A 17,445-nucleotide genomic window follows, 5' to 3' on the forward strand; every position below is an offset into this window, starting at 1 on the left:
TCCGACACCCCACACCGGCACTGTATAGACTGTACGCTAATTGAGTGGCACAATCCATGAACCTACAATGACACACTCCGAGTCCGAAGTTTGCATTAGGGTTCACTCCTGGTGTCGTACACTCTGTGGGCTTAGACAAAAGAATACCAGCATGCTTCCACATTAGAGAGTTGTACACAATAGCATTTTTGTCCTAAAAATACCTCTTGAGCTCTGACTATTCATCCTTCCTTCCCCCCTAATCCTTGGCAACCACTGATTTTTTTTTACTGTCCCCATTGTTTTCTTTTCAAAATGTCATACAGTTGGAATCACATAGTATGTAGGTTTCTCAAATTGGCTTCTTTCACTTAGCTTTATGCACTTAAGCTTCCTCCATGTCTTTCCATGGTTTGATAGCTCATTTGTTTTCAGCAGTGAATGATACTGTATCATCTGGGTGCACCACAGTTTACCTACTCAGCCACTGCGGGACTTCATGGCTGCTGCGGAGTCTGGGAAATTATTAATAAAGCTGCTATAAACATCTGTGTGCAGATAATCGTGTAGACATCCATTTTCAACTCACTTGAGTACACACCGAGGGGCAGGATGGCTGTATTGTACAGTAAGAGGATGTTTAATTTTGTCAGAAGTGGTTACACTGTCTTGCAAAGCGGCTGCGCCCTTTTTCATACCCCACAGCCGTGAGAGGGAGTTCCTGCAGCTCAGCATCCTTGACAGTGTGTGGTGGTGTCAGTGTTCTGGAGTTTGGCTGTTCCGATAGGTGTGCGGTGGTGTTTCATTATTTTAATTCGCAATTCCCCAGTGACATCTGCTATTGAGAATCTTTTCGGATGCTTGTTTGCTACTTATACATACTCTTTGATGAGGTGTCTGTTAATATCTTTAGCCTTTTTTAAAATTGGGTTGTTCATTTTATTGTTGAGTTGTACAAGTTCTTTGCATATGTTGGATAACAGCCTTTATCAGATGTGTCTTTTACAAATATTTTCTTCCAGTTTGTGGCTTGTCTTCTCATGCTCTTGACATTGTCATTGACAGGAAGAAATCGTTCAACTTAATGAAGTCTAGCTTGTCATTTATTTATTTCATGGATCCTGCCTATGGTCTTGTATCTGAAAAGACATCATCATACCCAAGGTCATCTTGGTTTTCCCCTATGTTATATTCCAGGAGTTTTATAGTTTTTGTTTCCTATTTAAATATAGGATCCATTTTGAGTTTATTTTTGCAAAGAGTGCATTTCTGTCTATATTCAGTTGTTCCCACACCTTTTGTTGAAAAGATCACCCGTTCTCCATCGTATTGTCTTTTCTCCTTTGTCAGAGATCAACTGACCATATTATGTGGGTCTGTTTCTGGGCTCTCATTTCATTGCATTTATCTACGTGTCTATTCTTCCATCATTATTGCGGCTGTATATCACAGCACAACATTAGGTAGCATCAGTTCTCTGCCTTGTTCTCCTTCTACATTGTGCTGGGCATTCTGAGTCTTCCGCCTCTCCCTATCAGCCTTAGGATCCGTTTAGCAGTATCTACAAAATAACTTGCTGCGGTTTTCATTGGAATTGTTTAAATCAAGTTGAGAAGTTGACATCTGGATAATATTGAGTTTTCTCTATGAACATGGAATATCTCTCCATTTATTTAGTTCTTTGGTTTCTTTCATTGAAGTTGTGTATCTTTCCTCACAGAGATCCTGTACATATTTTTTTTTAAATCTTTTTATATGTTTTTATTGATTTTTATAGAGAAAGGAAGGGGGAGAGAAAAACATCAATCGGCTACCCCTGCACGCCCCCTACTAGAGACCAAGCCTGAAAACTGGGTACATGCTCTGACCAGGAATCAAACTGGGACCTCTCAGTCTATGGGGCAATGCTCAATCCACTGAGCCACATTGGCTGGGCAGACCTTGTACATATTTTGCTAGGTTTATATCTAAGTTTTTCATTTATGGGGCGCTAACGTGAATGGTATTGTATTTTTAATTTCAAATTCCACTTGTTCATTGCTGATAATATAAGAAAGAAATTCACTTTTGTATATTAACTTTGTATCCTGCAATCTTGATATTAGTTCCAGGAGTTTTTTTGTCAATTCTTTTAGACTTTCTACATAGACAGTCATGTCATCAGTGAACAAAGACAGTTTTAGATGTTCTCAATATGTGTTTTATTTGTTCTCAATATGTGTATCTTCTATTTCTTTTTTCCTGCCTTACTGCATTAGCTGGGACTTCTAGTACAATGTTGAAAAGTAGTGGTGAAGGTCACTTATTTTTAATTGTCTTCAGATTTGTCTAATTTTAATATTTTTTTCATTTTATGTTTTCAAGTTATATTTCAAAAATTTATTCTAGCATGCAATGTTTCACCAAAAGTAGTCTCTTTCCTTTATTAAAAAGACATATTTCTATTTTACCATAAAGTGTTCTTCAAGATTAGTAAAATACTCTTTTAATAAACTAGGGTAGCCCTGGCCAGTTTGGCTCAGCAGTTAGAGCGTTGGCCCACGGACCAGAGAGGCCTGAATTCGGTTCCCACTAAGGGCACGTACTTTGGTTGCAGTTTGTGCCCAGCCCCAGTTGGGGTCATGCGGGTGGCAGCCACTCGATGTGTCTCTCTCATATCGGTGTTTCTCTCTCTTCTCCCCTCTCTCCCTCCCACTCAATCTGAAGATAAATGCAAAAATGTCCTCGGGTGAGGATAATAAAAAATATAAATAAATAAATAAACTAGGGCAATACGAGTTGAAAGAACTGGATAAAATTAGCAAAAGTTCTACTTTTAGAAACCAAAAAAAAATTATGAAAAAATAGTATACCATGCAATATAAATATTGAGGTTTAAGTTTTAACTCAAATTAATAGGATTCTTCAAAATGACCTACTGTTAGACTGTGTCTACTTTAACCAAAATATCTAGAGCAAATGCAAAATCTCATGCCCTTCCCCTGACACCTGTACTTGAGGAGCGCAGACCAGTGCCTCCCACACAAGCTGCGGAGGCAGACAGTGCCCCGCCAAGCGTTGCTGGCTCGCCCGGGTCAGTTCCTCAGATGGTCCGATGGAGACACTGATACTGTCTACCTGATGCGGCTCCAAAGGGCGAAAGAAGACACGTGAGGAAGCAGGCGAACAGTCACAGATGCTGACGACTTATTTCTACTAGTTCCTGATGCTGTGGGTGCTACAGTGTATCTGTGATTTGAAAAACTATCCTGCCGCGTCCACGCTGGCCTCCTGCAGTCCAATCACAAGCAGCGAGCGAGGGACACCGTCCCTAAGGCAGACCACGTTTCCCCTCGCACGGGGACTCCTTCTCACCAGGGCCTACAACACCCTACCCAAGCGAGGGACACCGTCTCTAAGGCAGACCACGTTTCTCCTGGCGCAGAGACTCCTTCTCACCAGGGCCTACAACACCCTACCCAAGCGAGGAACACCGTGCCTAAGGCAGACCACGTTTCTCCTGGCACGGCGACTCCTTCTCACCAGGGCCTACAACACCCTACCCAGCCTCCTCCAGCCCCACCCGGTCTGACTTCCTCTGCCCCTCCTGCTTCGCTCCCCTGCCCCAGCCACGGAGCCGCCTTGCATTCTGAGCTCGGTCCCGCCGGCACCCAGACCGCCTGCCTCTGCCCGAGATCCCTCCACGGAGACTGGGGGAGGCCCTCTCAGCATGAAGTAAAAGAGCACCCCTTCCACCCCGCCTTCCTTACTCCGTTCCCCCCAGAGGACGTGCGGTACTAGGTGTCTGGCTCTGCCTTCTTCCCAAGTGGAATGAGATTCACCTGGGTGGGCTTTGGTTCCTGTTCCTATTTCCTGCTACGTCCCAGAACCCGAATTGTGCCTGGCACAGAGGAGTTTCGCTCTGTGATTCTCCACTCAATTGACTGTGTGACAAATCATAGCGAATATTTCTATTTTTTTCCCTGGGCCAACGACTTCATGTCACCTGATCGCTGGGAGGTCATGAACGGTGCGTCATTAAGGAAACACAAACTGGACGCGTGGCTTAGGTCCTGCATGGTTACCGTGAAGCCCAGGAACGGCCTACGTAATGTCCTTATTCACATGTTTATAAAATTAGACAGTGTAGACATTCACAATGTTTTAAACAAAGCGTGGCTTCTGGAACCACACTGTCAGCGTGCCCTGGGGGCGTGTCGGGAATGCAGGTCCCAGCCCTCACCGCAGGCTGTGGGCTGGCCGGTTCCCAGGTGACTCTGAGCACGAGACTGAGAGCCACTGCTCGAAGGGACACGTGATGGCTCCTTGCAGCTCTGACTCCTCTTCTAAGTCGCACGCCGACACGCCCGCAGTCCAAGGGCAAACAGTGAGCTCGGGGTGCCTGGCTGCTCACGCCGACCACAACACTGACTCTCATGTTGGCCATGATCTTCTCCGTCTGTAACCACCCCAAAGACACCCCTCGGGTTTAGAGGTTCTGACTGTCCAGCTGCCCTTCTTCTCGCCCATTCACACTTCAGAGCCCCCCCTTCCGCCGCCACTGAGTCCTCCCCGTCAAGTTACACCCTGGAAACACACACAGAAAGTGGGCTTTTTCCCCTTAAACTCTTTCTTTGAGGCAGAGGTTCTCAAACACTTTGCAACCCAGGATCTTCCCCCAGATGGAGTGTGTGGAAGATGCACACATGTCGAAGTGGGGAACACGGCTGCGCAGGCATCAGGGGACAGACTCACTTGCTCATGTCCCGCCCTGCCCCCGGCTGGGGACCCGCGGCAGGACCGCGCCTGTGAGGTGAGGACCCTCTGTTGTAGGGCAGGGTTTCTGAGAGTGTGGTCGGCACTGGTCTGAGCCTCCATCCTGGGCCCACGGAATCCGACTGCCTTCCCGCAATGTGCGTGGGTGGGCACCGCAGGTAATTCTGCCACGCGGGCCTGTGGTTCCCTGCTCTAGGAACGCCAGACGCTCCTGTTTGTCAAAGGAGAGTAGTCATACCAGCAGGGTGTTTGCCCACAGCCGTCCCTCATTATCGCACTGAAAGTATTACACTCATTCCGACCCTGAAGGCATTTTAAAAGGTAAAGTCTCGTTTTCTCTGCAGACTTTTAAACAAAGCATTTGTTCCAACAGTTAAATACACGGAAAGTCCGATACATGGCTTTGCTACATTTACAGTTTTAAGTTGGTAAACATTTATCACCACTTTTCTAGGAGATTTTAGGGAAAACACAGTAAACTGGACAAGTATGCTGTCCTCAGTGACACGGCGTATATGCAGGGGACACTAGAATACAAAACAGAAAGTGAGAAGAGGCAGCCAGTTCTGAAAAGGAGGTGATACTTTCTGTTCCGAAGGTTAAGGGATGGCTCCTGCTATCCGTTAGTTTTCAGTTTACGCAGACTTGGGTCTCAAAGCTGAACTGGGAGCCCTCTCATCCTGGGCCTCCTCAGACGTGCACAAGTAGCAGGGCCCGCTGCACAGAGGGAGGACAGGACGGCTCAGGGCTGGGGCTGGGGTGCAGAGGCACACACGAGGATGCTGCCCCTGCTGGCCGCCTGGTGCACCTGCAAGTGATGCCCCGCCCTCTCTGGCCCTGAAAACACACGGGGAACAGGCCCCCAGTCCGTGGTGAAGGAGGAACAGGCGGACAGAGGTCGGGTGTGGCTGAGATGTGTGTGGGAAGTAAAAGCTGAGCAGTCTTGTCCCGAGCACGCAGGGACGCCAAGGCTCTGGCCATGCTGGTGTGGTCCTTCCCAACACCGTGTAAATGTGTGAGTTCACTCAATCCACTGTCTGGGCTGAAATGATGACACATTTCACTTAGAAATATACAGAGAATATCAGACAATTAGCAGAACTTCCTGAGATCCTACAGGTATCTCAATCCCTACGTAGAGACAATATTTTCTTAACGAAAAGTATCGTGACCTAGAGAGCGAGCCACTGACAGTGTCAATAATTCCAAATGGATTACTTTTAAAATAAAACTCTGAAAAAGACTAAGGCAATATTATAATAAAATAACATCATATGATTATATATTATTTAAATCTGATAAATACCATTGATAAGGTAGTGGAGTTGGGCCCATAAGGAAGCGTTAGAATGTTAATATGCCCTGAGCATAATGATTCTGCCAGTATTATTAACACTCAAACAATGAATATAAAGACCTGATTTTGTTTTAAAAAACACAGATATGCTTTTCTTTAACTGAAAAAATTATTTTTGACAATTATTAAAAATTAGTTTATACCTCTACTAACATAATACATGCTTTTGTTGATCAATAAATAAATATTTCAAAGGTATGCAAGCATATGATTTAATTATATTTTAATGCAATCTTTAATTTTCAAAAATCCCATTTAGATAAAATATATGATTACCCTATTCATAAAAAATAGATACAATAAACTATATGTTCCTGAATATTCCTTTAGAATGTACAACCATTATTTTTAACTTGACACTATGATTTATAAATTAATTCATGTTGATAGATCCAAGTTATTTGATTTTTTTTTTTTTAATCCTCACTGGAGGATACGTTTGTATTGATTTTAGAAAGAGAGGAAGGTATAAAGAAAGAGAGAGAGAGAGAAACATGAATGTAAGAGAGAAACATCGATGGGTTGTCTCCCTTACACACACAAACCGAGCATCAAACATGCAATCTGGGTAGGTGCTCTGACTGGGAACCGAACCTGAGACCCTTCAGTGCATGGGACGACACTCTAACCAGCCAGGGCCAGGTCATTTGTTTTAAATATAGAATTATCACAGATTTATCATAACCCATTACAATACTGATTATTTTAATAAAATAGTCTGATTAAATAAACTCTGATATTTTTATCCATTTCCCCATTTAAAGACACCTGTTGTGTCTACATTTTCCCAGACTAAATAGTCCTATTATGCTGACCTATATACATGTCTCCCTGTGCACCCTGAGTACTGAATATGCGTACCTTGAATGTCACTGTTACTGTGAAGTTACAAATGTCCTCTGCAGTGGCTGCCTCATGCCACTCGCATCCTCACCCACACTCGGCATTGTCGGACTTTTAGTTCGGCCGTCGGAAAAGGGTGCAACACTATGATTTTGTTGTTTTAATATTAGTTTCTATAATCATTAGTGAGACTTCGAACATATTTCCATGTTAACTGATCATTGTTTTCTCTTAAATGTTATTTTATCACGTACTTTGGTTTCCCTTGTTTTTGTACCCATCAAAGTAACCAACGCTTGCTTCTCTCTCCTTCAGCCTGAGTTCAAACTCATTCTTCCCTGTTTCAAACACTTTAACAGTGCTTTTTCATTGAGTGGAAATACTCTGTGTTTGTCTACAAGTATCTTCCTTTTCCTCTCCCATATCTTTGCCAGGTGTGCTGGGTACAGAATTCAAAGCTCACAGGTGTCCCCACAGTGTTTGATATCACACCATCCCTTTCCTTCTATTGTTCCTGTTACGAGTCATGCAAATTATTGTTCCGTTCCAGGCAACCTCGTTTCTTCGTCTGGTTGTTAGATCTTCTTTTTCCTGGTGTTTCATTTCCTCTGTGAAGTGAGCTTGTTGATCTTTAACTTGAGCAAGGCCGACTGCGTGCCTCTGGCTGGTCGTGCCTGGCCTTGCGCACCCTCGGATCCGAGGACGCGTCCCAAAAGGCTCTCAGCCCTTCCCTGAGGAATCTCCCCCCCTCTGCTCTCTCGCCTGCACCAGACAGAAAGGTTTCCTGCCAGACACCAGCTTGGCCATCTTGTTCCAAGTTCCTCATGTCTTAAAACTCCCTGTACATCTGGACCGGTGTCACATGGCAGCCAGTCACCTGGGGGCTGCATCCACCGCCCTTCTGTCCGCGGCACCACCTACTTGGCATTTTACTGCACCCACTGAGGAGTCTTAAATTCCAGTGGTCACAATCACATTCTATTCAATAGCTACCTTTTTCTATTACGTCTGTTTTAGGTTTCAATTATTTTTCTATTATGCTTTAATGAACATAAAACATATTTGTTGCATATTGTTTCCACATGCCACTTGATTTTCTCAAGTTTGGGGGAAACGTACCTTCCGGTTTATCCACTCAGGACATACCCTGTTTGACCTAGAACGTTAACCACTCATGCCCTTTCGGTAGGGCTTGTCCCTGGGCCTTGATGCCACCCACCTGGGCTCTCTGGGTGCGTCCAGGCTGCTGTTCTGCTTGATGAGCAGACGCCCCGCCAGGCCGGGTCCCGTGCTTACATTCACCTCCCGTTCTGGATCACACAGGCACTGCGGAGGTTTAGATTTGCCACATTTCCCCGTTTCTTACGTGGTTTTCCCATTTCTCCAATGTACTTTCAGTCCCCTGGGTGCCCAGGACACGTGAAGGCAGCCTCCTCCCTCCACAGCCCCCGGAGGACCCGGACGTCAGCCGGTGCCTGGGACCCTGGGTTCCTCCTCCCTCCACCTGGAGACAGCTGTGTTGCTCCTACGTTTCACCCGTCCCTGGAAACCAGTGTCTCCTTCTTGTTGTTGTTTGGCAGTTGCACCTGCGATTTTTGAATTTAGTGAATTTGGCAGAAGAAATGTCGTACTATTTTAGGTCTCCATCTTGCTGGTCCCAGAACTCGCCGACACGCGAGCCCGCGGCGGCCCGTGTCTCCGCCTCCTGTACGTGGAGAGAAACCAGCGTCCACTGGGCAGGGTCACCGGCACGGCTGAGTTCTCTGGCAGTCAAACGTAGTCCTGCTCTACTCTGACCATTCGCTGTGAAGAATGAAGCCTGAAGGAAACACGGGTCTCGTCGGGATGACAGAGGGCCGCCATCCTTGCCTAGGACGACGTTGTCACACGGGCTGTGGCGCAGGGAGAGGGAAGGACCCTTCACACAGAGGACACTGCCGACACTGTGATATGCTGGCTCAGGACCTGCAGGTGACTGGACCTACCTCTCAAGTTCTCTTTCTGCTTTGTAAAACTTCTCTCCAGCATCCGAAACATCACCCCCCAAAATGTATTTTAACTGAGTAAGAAACAGAAGGCGAGAGAGGGGTACCTGTGCACTTTGGTCATATATTCTGACCCTAACACAAAGCATCACGTGTCTCCACCACCCCTGGCTCCTCAAAAAGAAAATTAATACCATCATCATGGTCCTGACACCTTTCCCATCCCTATGTTCATCCTCGGCGTGAAAACCTTTTCTCGTTGTGCTTATTAAATGCGTCGCCTCAACATTTACATCCAAACACTGTGCTCCTGGCGCTGTCTCCTCCTGTGACTTAGAAAGTACGGGGAGCTGCAGAGACACGGAGGGCCCTTCTCGGCGGAGACTGACCGCGTGACGCGCTTTGCTGGCCACAAGCGGAGCCCCTGTGATTACCTGGCCTTCCTGCTGGCGGGCCCGCCTTCTCTGTGCCGTCCTGCAGAATGACCGCCAGGCCCACCGAGTCGGTCGGCAGGACCGAGCTGCTGAAGTCCACGCGAGTTAAGCTCTCGGGGTCCCTCTCAGAGGCCCCCGCAGCGCCCCGGGGACGGTCCCCAAGGGTGGTGGGCATTTCTAGGCCTTCTCTCCGAGGTCTCAGCACAACGTGGACGATGCTCTGCTGGTCCAGGTCACAGCTCTGTGGGCACAAAGGAAGAACATGCAGAAACGCTAGCATCCAGTGCCAAGCGCGGCTGGACATGCCTCGAGTCCCCCCTCCCCCCCACCCGCAAGGAGGCGTGGCGCTCACATGTGAGCCTGCTCCCCCAGCACACCCGCAGCGGGCCAGGTGCGCCCAGTGGGTCAGGCACCATCCCCCCGCCAGGGGGCGCTGCGCTCACACGTGAGCCTGCTCCCCCAGCACACCCGCAGCGGGCCAGGTGCGCCCAGTGGGTCCGGCACACACCCCCCGCCACCAGGGGGCGCTGCGCTCACACGTGAGCCTGCTCCCCAGCCCATCCGCAGCGGGCCAGGTGCGCCCAGTGGGTCCGGCACACACCCACCCCCGCCAGGGGGCGCCGCGCTCACACGTGAGCCTGCTCCCCCAGCACACCCGCAGCGGGCCAGGGGCTGTGGAGTGTGGGGCACACATGAAACGCAACCACCAAAACCCAAGTAATAGTCACAGGGACGTGGGAGCTAGGCGACTGGAAATGCACCGCGGCGTGCGTGAGCCAGGGGAAGGGCATGCTGTTTAACACTGCCTTCAGGTGTGACGCGTCCTCGTAACTGTCAGCTTTAACACCCACTTGCATCTCTGCCTTCAGAAGCACTGAGAGTTGGCTATTATCAAGTACCGGGCATTTTCCCCTTAGAATTTAAGATCGATGTATGTGTGGTGGACTCCACATACACCCCTCAGTCACAGCAAACACGTCATCACCTTGAGGGGGACCCCGGGAGTCATGCCCTGCTCCATCTGTACAGGGGGGACCACGTACAAAGACGTTCTGAGCCTGCCATCGATGCGGATGAACAGCAGACTTCAAAATTCAGTGGCATTGAAGTCAGAAGTCAGATTACTCGTAGGAGGACAACCAGACTACTTTAAACGGAACGCCCGTTTCAGAACACCTGTGGTGGGCAGTTACACATGGCAGAGCAAGGGGGATGGGCCAGGTGCAGGTCACCAGGTACAGGTCACCAGAGGGAAGCCCCGTGACTAGCAAAGGGTGGGACCCCGGGTGACCTTTCCTCCCCTAGCATGCTCTGGTCCTGCGATCCAGACCCCCAACCTTCCCTCCCTGGAGACAGTCTCTAGGCCTCAGTTGTATTTCAGCTCCAGGCCCAGAAAAGCAGCAGAACCAGACGGCGACCCCAGGGCTGCCTCAGGACCAGCTGCATTGGATAGTGAGCCCCTCCCCCGCCCTGGAGCCAATCAACCTACCAATGGAGACCCAGCTCTGAAAGGACACACCTGGGAAGCTGCTGAATGTTCTATTGAGATCTTCCCCTGGGACCTCCAATCAAATGTCCACCCTTCGAACCCTTGGGATGGAGGACCCAGTGCCCCCCTCCCCCCAGGCACATCACCATTACCTTCCTCACTCCAAGCTCCAAGGGCCCTTCCTTTACCTCTATAACTTGTTTCCCAAGCCCTTTTCTTTTACAAATTACTTCTTCTTCCTCTGTGGTTTTCCAAGTACATGTTCTCTTATGGTGGGAGTCTTGGCTCTGAATGCCTTCCTAGCCAGAACTCAAGTACCGAGGTCGCTGAACCCAGGTCTGGTCTGACCCCGCCGGTCTAACCTGGTGCGTTCCCGCTGCCCGTGACAAATCAACTGGACAGAGACTCACCCATCTGCTCCCACAGAGCGAGGACCTTGCTCTCCACACGCCCCCGTCGCAATGTCTTCACACTCCCTGCTGCCACTCTGTCTCGTTTTGGGGATGCTCAGACAACACCCACGCAACACATTGATACTCTTACAAGTAATAACTTCTGCCCCCCACGCACCCCCAGCCAGCACCCCTCGTCTTCACGGTCAAACTTTCAAGAGGGGTGCCATCACTCACGGCCCTGCTTGCGGTCTGCCTCCTCCACTCCGGAAGGTCACGGGGACGCCTCTGGTCCCCAATACCATTGCCGAGTCGGGCAAGTTTGCTGGGGCCCGGAGACCAGGGGAAGGGTTGACAGCCCAGCCTTCCGGAAGTCAGGGGTTGACGGGAACTGACGGAAGAGGTGCGTCTCGGGCTGTGGGAAGACGGATGTCCTCCCAGCAGAGAGGTGGGAGCAAAGGGACACGCCCGCCCCAGATGTGCCGTCCCAGGGCCCAGCCGCCAGGGGACAGGGAGGCAGTCTCTGCTGTGGCCCATCCAGCTGGCTCAGGGGCCCTGCAGCAGCCGCCTCATGGCACAGCCTCCCCTGTCCCCCTTCTCTGTGGCGCACCCCGGCCTCTGTCACATGCACCAGCTTGCTGTCCCTGCACCTGCCTCGCTGCCCCGTGTCTCTCCAGACGGCTCCACCTCAGCCTTGGTCACAGGTCAGTCATTCTCCGGCCCCTCGTTCCACCCCACCTGGCTTCCCTGTTCTGCCAAAGCACCCCACATTACCCAGGGGCCAAGCTCCTCTCCCACCGAAGACTCTGCTGGTCCACCTGGGCTTCCTCAGGGCTTCGGCAGAACCGCCACCTTGGACTGCTCCTTCCTACTGTCACGTGTAGCTAGGCAGTCCGACCCTGACACACACTGCCCGTCCTCAGCCCCGCTCCACCCCAGCACCCCCAGCGCAGGCCTCCACTCACAAGACCTCTGAGTCCACGCCGCCAGCCGCTCCTTTCGGTCCACAGGTGCAAGGAGGTGCACCCCGTGCTGCTGAACCTCCCTCCCGGCCTCCTGGTACCCGCTGGACACACCTGGCATCTGCCCACCGGGCTCAGGCCCTCCGCCCCTCCCCCTCGCCCTCCCCCTCCAGCAGCTGGCTGGGCCTGTCGTCCTCTTACCCCTCCTTCACTGCACCTCGGTGGGTCAAGCGACTCTCGGGAAACACTCACTTCCGCTCCTCCCGCCTGCCCTTGAATTTATTAGCTCATGTGACTGAACCAGGGCCCTACAGACTGTTTTCGCCACGGCCCGGCATCCAGAGAGCACCTGAGGGCTCTTCAGCCCGGGCTGCAGACCCGCATATACGACGGCCCTGAGCCCAGGCCTGGAGGACGCAGCTGCACCCACAGCTGGGGCAGACCGTCCGGCAGGCAGCCGCAGGGCCCGCACCCCAGCGGGCCGCAGTCTCCCGGATCCTGTCCTGTTGGTGAAGCGGTCAGCTGACGACACTGCTTTCCACTGTAACTGGACTGACAGACGTGCTGTCGTCCTCTGTCCCATCAGCCCTCAGCCGGCACCCTCAGCACTGGATGAGCCTTCAGCCCAAGTCACCCAAACAGCGGCACCAAGACCTGAGGGTACTGCAGGGGGACACGAGGGCGTGAGCCCTGCAGCCTCCTCTGGAGCCGGCTGAGCCTCTTCCTAACACCTCCTGGGGTTGTTCCACACTGTTCTTTCCCAGAAGGCTCAAGGCTTCGGGCAGACCAGACTCCTGTCGCCGCGCTCAGGGCTGAGTGCCTCCTGGAACCCCCGCCTGCAGGCAGCCCCCTCCCAGCGAATCCAAGCAGCTCTCCCTGCCGGGGTCCTCTCGCGAGGTCGGCCTGGGCTGGGCCAGTAGGTGTCCTGACCCCACTTAGAAGCCCCATGGGGCCATACTTCTCCTTTTATTCCCAAAACAAGAGGCTTTGAAACCAACTCTCCAAACTCCCTGCGCTTTGAGGCCGAGCAGCGGAGAGCCGTCTGAGTGGGAAATGGGAATGACGAGGGAACAAGACGCGAACGGACCATGTCAAGGCTCAAGCTCATACCTGGGGTGCTCTGGGGGACCAGAAGACTGGGGAGAACGTGCACTTTGGGCCAAAGAAATGTAATTTATTAGCTGCTTTTGGCAAACCGCTTTTCTTCCCTGAGCTCAGTTTCCCCGTCTGGCACAGACACTGATTCTGCCCACTTCGCGTGCAGGCCGGAGCCGCAGTGAGAACTCCGCCCGGGCAGCTTCACACTGTCGCCCAGGACTTGGGAGAGCTCACGAGGTCGGGTCCCTTGTCCGTCAGTAAGGCCTCAGAATCCGGTCTGGTCGCTCTACTCACACGCCCTGGCCTGGAAGATGACCGAAAGGGAAGACACAGGCGCTGTGGGGGGGACAGTTATTCTGGGACACCCCAGCTTCCTGTGAACTGAGAGACCATACAAGAAATACCCCCGTGCTTAGAGGCCACGGAACCCAGGACGAAGCTGAGCAACAGCGGAGCGCTGAGGGGCACACGTGGAGGAGTCGGGAAGCCAGCACTGCCTTTCGGATCCAGGTTTGCCCGAGGCCCAGGGCGGGGCCCCCAAGCAGATCTCCGTGGTTACGTGATCTTTACGGAACACACTTCTCTCAGTCTCGTCCAGGGTTCTGAGAGCGTGAACTGGCCAGTTCTGGGGCCTTCCTAGACGTCGTTGTTGACGTCTGAGCTGTGGCTTTGCCTGCTGGCACCGGTCACCACCTCGCCTCTGCAGCTCAAAGCCCGTCAGTCACACACACACACCGAGGACGACACACCGGTAGCTTCGCTGTCCGGCCGCTCCGGGGCCCCAAACAGAATGCGGTCTCACGGTCTACACACAGTCCCTCAGCTTTGGGGGATGGAGACTTTCCATGGGAGGACAGCGGGGGTGCTCCAGTGTGGGTTCAAACCCAGTGTCTTATTTGTGGGTGTTTCCTCAACACCCAGAGTGCTGCCGGGCAGAGGAAACACTTCATGCAGTTGTGTTTTGTTCTAAGGACTTGTGAATTCAACAAGGAACTCGGTGATGGAAGTTGTTCCCTGCGGACAAAACAAGTTATCCGAGCACTGGGCAGGGTCTTATGCCATCAGGCAGAAGGTGGTTGCCCTGGAAACCGAGATCAGCCTCTCTGGGACCCCTGATATACAGATAGTCCAGTATGAACAAAGTATCTACAAGTGTCTATGCAGACGGCCAGCCAATGACCATCTCTCAGCATGCTGACCAGACCCTACAATATCCAAGAAATTGATGCGTTTTTCCTTTTCCTAAAAGGAGTCCCTTTGGTGACATGATGTTGGGACTCAAATATCTGAGATCTGGTCACCCACTTAGGACAATGACAGTTAAGAAAAATTGGAAAAACCTGCTAATGCTTCTCTTGTTTTTGTTTTTTCAATTTTTATTAATTCACTTGTGTTATAGATGTTTCTAATGCTTCTCAACATAGTCTTAACTTTTTAGACCTGGGAAAAATAATGTCACACAAACGAACAAACAACTAAAACAACTACTGGGGATTGAAACCTTATTGTAATGTTTTCAAAAACACTTAAAGAAGGGTCACACAGATAATCTCTGAAATGATTACTGAGGAGAGGCATAAACGGTCAATAACATCACACTATTCACCAAGAGCTACCGTGTGCTGCAACAGTAACAATTACGTAACAGAAGTAAAATAGACGCCCGCTCTCCGGAGCCCTCACTGTCCTTGGACTGTGCTGCCGGGTCCTCAGATGTAATCTTCTGTCTGATATCCCCTCGCCGTCTGGGAGCCCATGAGCAGCCACAAGGAGCCCCGTGTAAAGCCGGGAGAACGAGCCGCCACACAACCCTCTGTAAACGTTACTTGTTGCCGCTGTTCATGTCATCACCACTTGACACAGGTGAAGCTGAGCTACAGAGAGACTCATAGCAGGTTCAAGGTCACCCAGGTCCTTCCTGTGAGGCCAGGATGGGAACCCAGGCCCAGGACTCCCCGATGCTCCTGGGACTCCCCCGAGCTCCACAGTGTGGCTGCTGAGAAGGAAGGGGTGATGGCCGGGTGCTCAGAGGACATCTACAGGCCCCTGGTGAAAAGCCACGCTTGGGGTGGCCCTGGAGACTAAGGGACATTAGGAGAAGAGGATGTTGAACAATCCAGCACAGCCACCAGGGTGGCGACAAGCTGAAGGAGCAAAAGAAGGTCCAGGGGGAGGGGGGAGGGGGAGGGGAGGGGAGGGGAGAGGAGTCGTGTGGGTGGCAACCACTTGACATCTCTCTCACATGGATGTTTCTCTCTCTCTCTCCCGCTCTATCTGAAGATAAATGCAAAAATGTCCTCAGGTGAGGATAAAAAAAGGAGCGAGAAGAGGGTGGAGGTGGCCGGGCACCCAGGTCCCGCAGCCCAGCCTTTGTCCCCAAGAGGACAGCACTTCTGTGTGCTCCTCTGCTAGCAGACAGTGCCAACTTCAAGAAAAGACACTGAGTCTTTCTGATGTCGTGTCTATGCCCCCTGGCTTTGTTGGATGACCGAGGGTCTTGGTAAGCACAGACGCCCTGTGGCGGCCGTTTCAGAGCAGAGGAGACACTTAGTGATTGACCCACATGAGACTCATAGCTGAGTCTTCCATCCCCTCTGTGCCACTGCACCTGCTTCAGGACACGGGTAGACGTGGGAACCAGACCTTTGGTTGTACAGGCTTACGGATCCATCTACACTCATCAGCGCAACTGCTGTCCAATTGCTGTGCTCGTTAAGTTAGGCTGTTATCTTCAATATTATTCATTCATTTTCAGTTCCAAGGCTGTTAAACTCCATTGCATCAGGCAAAGTGCTTAAATTATTTCAGTTGGAAGACTGTCATACTTCCCGTTGTGTGGTGACTACATTTTAAGGCCTTGATGTCCCTGATTTTCATTTTCATTGTTAATAGCACACATTTTTTTTCCCTAGAAAAGCAATAATAATTAGTTAAGAATTATCAGATGAAAGATTTCCTAAATTAATAGTCAATGATGTTATCAGATTTTCGTTTTAAAAATCATTTCAACATTAAGGAGCTCTTAGAGACTTTAAAAAAAACACTTTTTAGAGCAACTTCAATTCTCTTCCCTTTTTTCCTATTAAAAATTCAGAATGCTTATTACTTGCTTCTTCTGAAAATAACTTCCAATGAACAGATGCTTTTGTAAGCCTGCCAGAGTTTTTAATAGTGTATTTTCTATGTCAAAGGACAAAATGACAGTATTTAGAAAGTTATGTGAAGGTGCATTTTTTTTATCCTCACCTGAGGACTTTTTATTTCTTTATTTATTTTGCAATTATCTTCAGATAGAGCAGGAGGGAGAGAGGGAGTACGAGAGAAAAACATCGATGTGTCATCAACTGGTTGCCACCCACACGACCCCAACCAGGGCCAGGGACAATCTCCAACCGAGGTACATGACCTCAGCGGGAACCAAACCTGGGACTCTCTGATCTGTGAGCGGATGCTCTAACTGCTGAGTCAAACCAGCCAGGGCTGTAAAGGTATTTCCAAATGTAATGGTTGAGAAATGCATTGTATGGTGACTGCTAGCAATGCAGTTGTGTGGTTAAAGACAAGTGGGCACAGACATGCTCAGAGTGAGTGAGAATCACCAAAAAGGATGGTCCACGCTGATTCTGTTCTCCTGAACGCCAGTTCCCCTCCACGGATTGAATGAACACTAGATGCCAATTTATATTAATTGGATGAGAAGGAAAAACTATTCCTTCCACTTGATATGTCATTTTAATAAAAAGACTTTTAAAAGATGAAGCTTTGTGATTTATGCTCTGAATTTATTGCACGCTTCTTACGACTGGTTTTCATTGTAATCAAAGATAATGTGCTGCACGGGGATAGTGAAAGGCCCTTCCCTGGCTGCCCAAGTTCAAGCGACACAATTACTGCGAAATGCCAGTGAGCCCCACACCGAGGGGGAGGCCTGGGTCTGAGCCCCCGCACCCTCTGCGTGCCCCCCACTGCAGGCCTGGACCCGGGCCGCTCACGGAGACCTGCGCAGGGGGCTCCCCGGGGAGGGGAAGGAGCGGGGTGGGGACCATCGCTGCCCCACGCTGGCCACGGGGCAAACAATGCCCGTGAGAGAAGGTCAGCGCTGTTTGCCCAGGGCAGCGAGGTCCGGGATCCACGTATCCGCGCCCACACTC

General features: G+C 50.6%; 1 protein-coding gene across 1 annotated transcript in view; it reads right to left on the minus strand.

Annotated features, from left to right (window-relative positions):
* PRKN (parkin RBR E3 ubiquitin protein ligase) overlaps nt 1–17,445 on the minus strand; it is a 1,054,158-nt gene that overhangs the window by 694,608 nt on the left and 342,105 nt on the right. Inside the window, exon 3 of the mRNA XM_036249419.1 lies at nt 9,359–9,594. Within this exon, the coding sequence (XP_036105312.1) occupies nt 9,359–9,594 (236 nt within the window). The remainder of the gene's footprint in view (nt 1–9,358; nt 9,595–17,445) is intronic.

Source organism: Molossus molossus, unplaced genomic scaffold (genome assembly GCF_014108415.1).
Source record: "Molossus molossus isolate mMolMol1 unplaced genomic scaffold, mMolMol1.p scaffold_m16_p_8, whole genome shotgun sequence".
Taxonomy (NCBI): domain Eukaryota; kingdom Metazoa; phylum Chordata; class Mammalia; order Chiroptera; family Molossidae; genus Molossus; species Molossus molossus.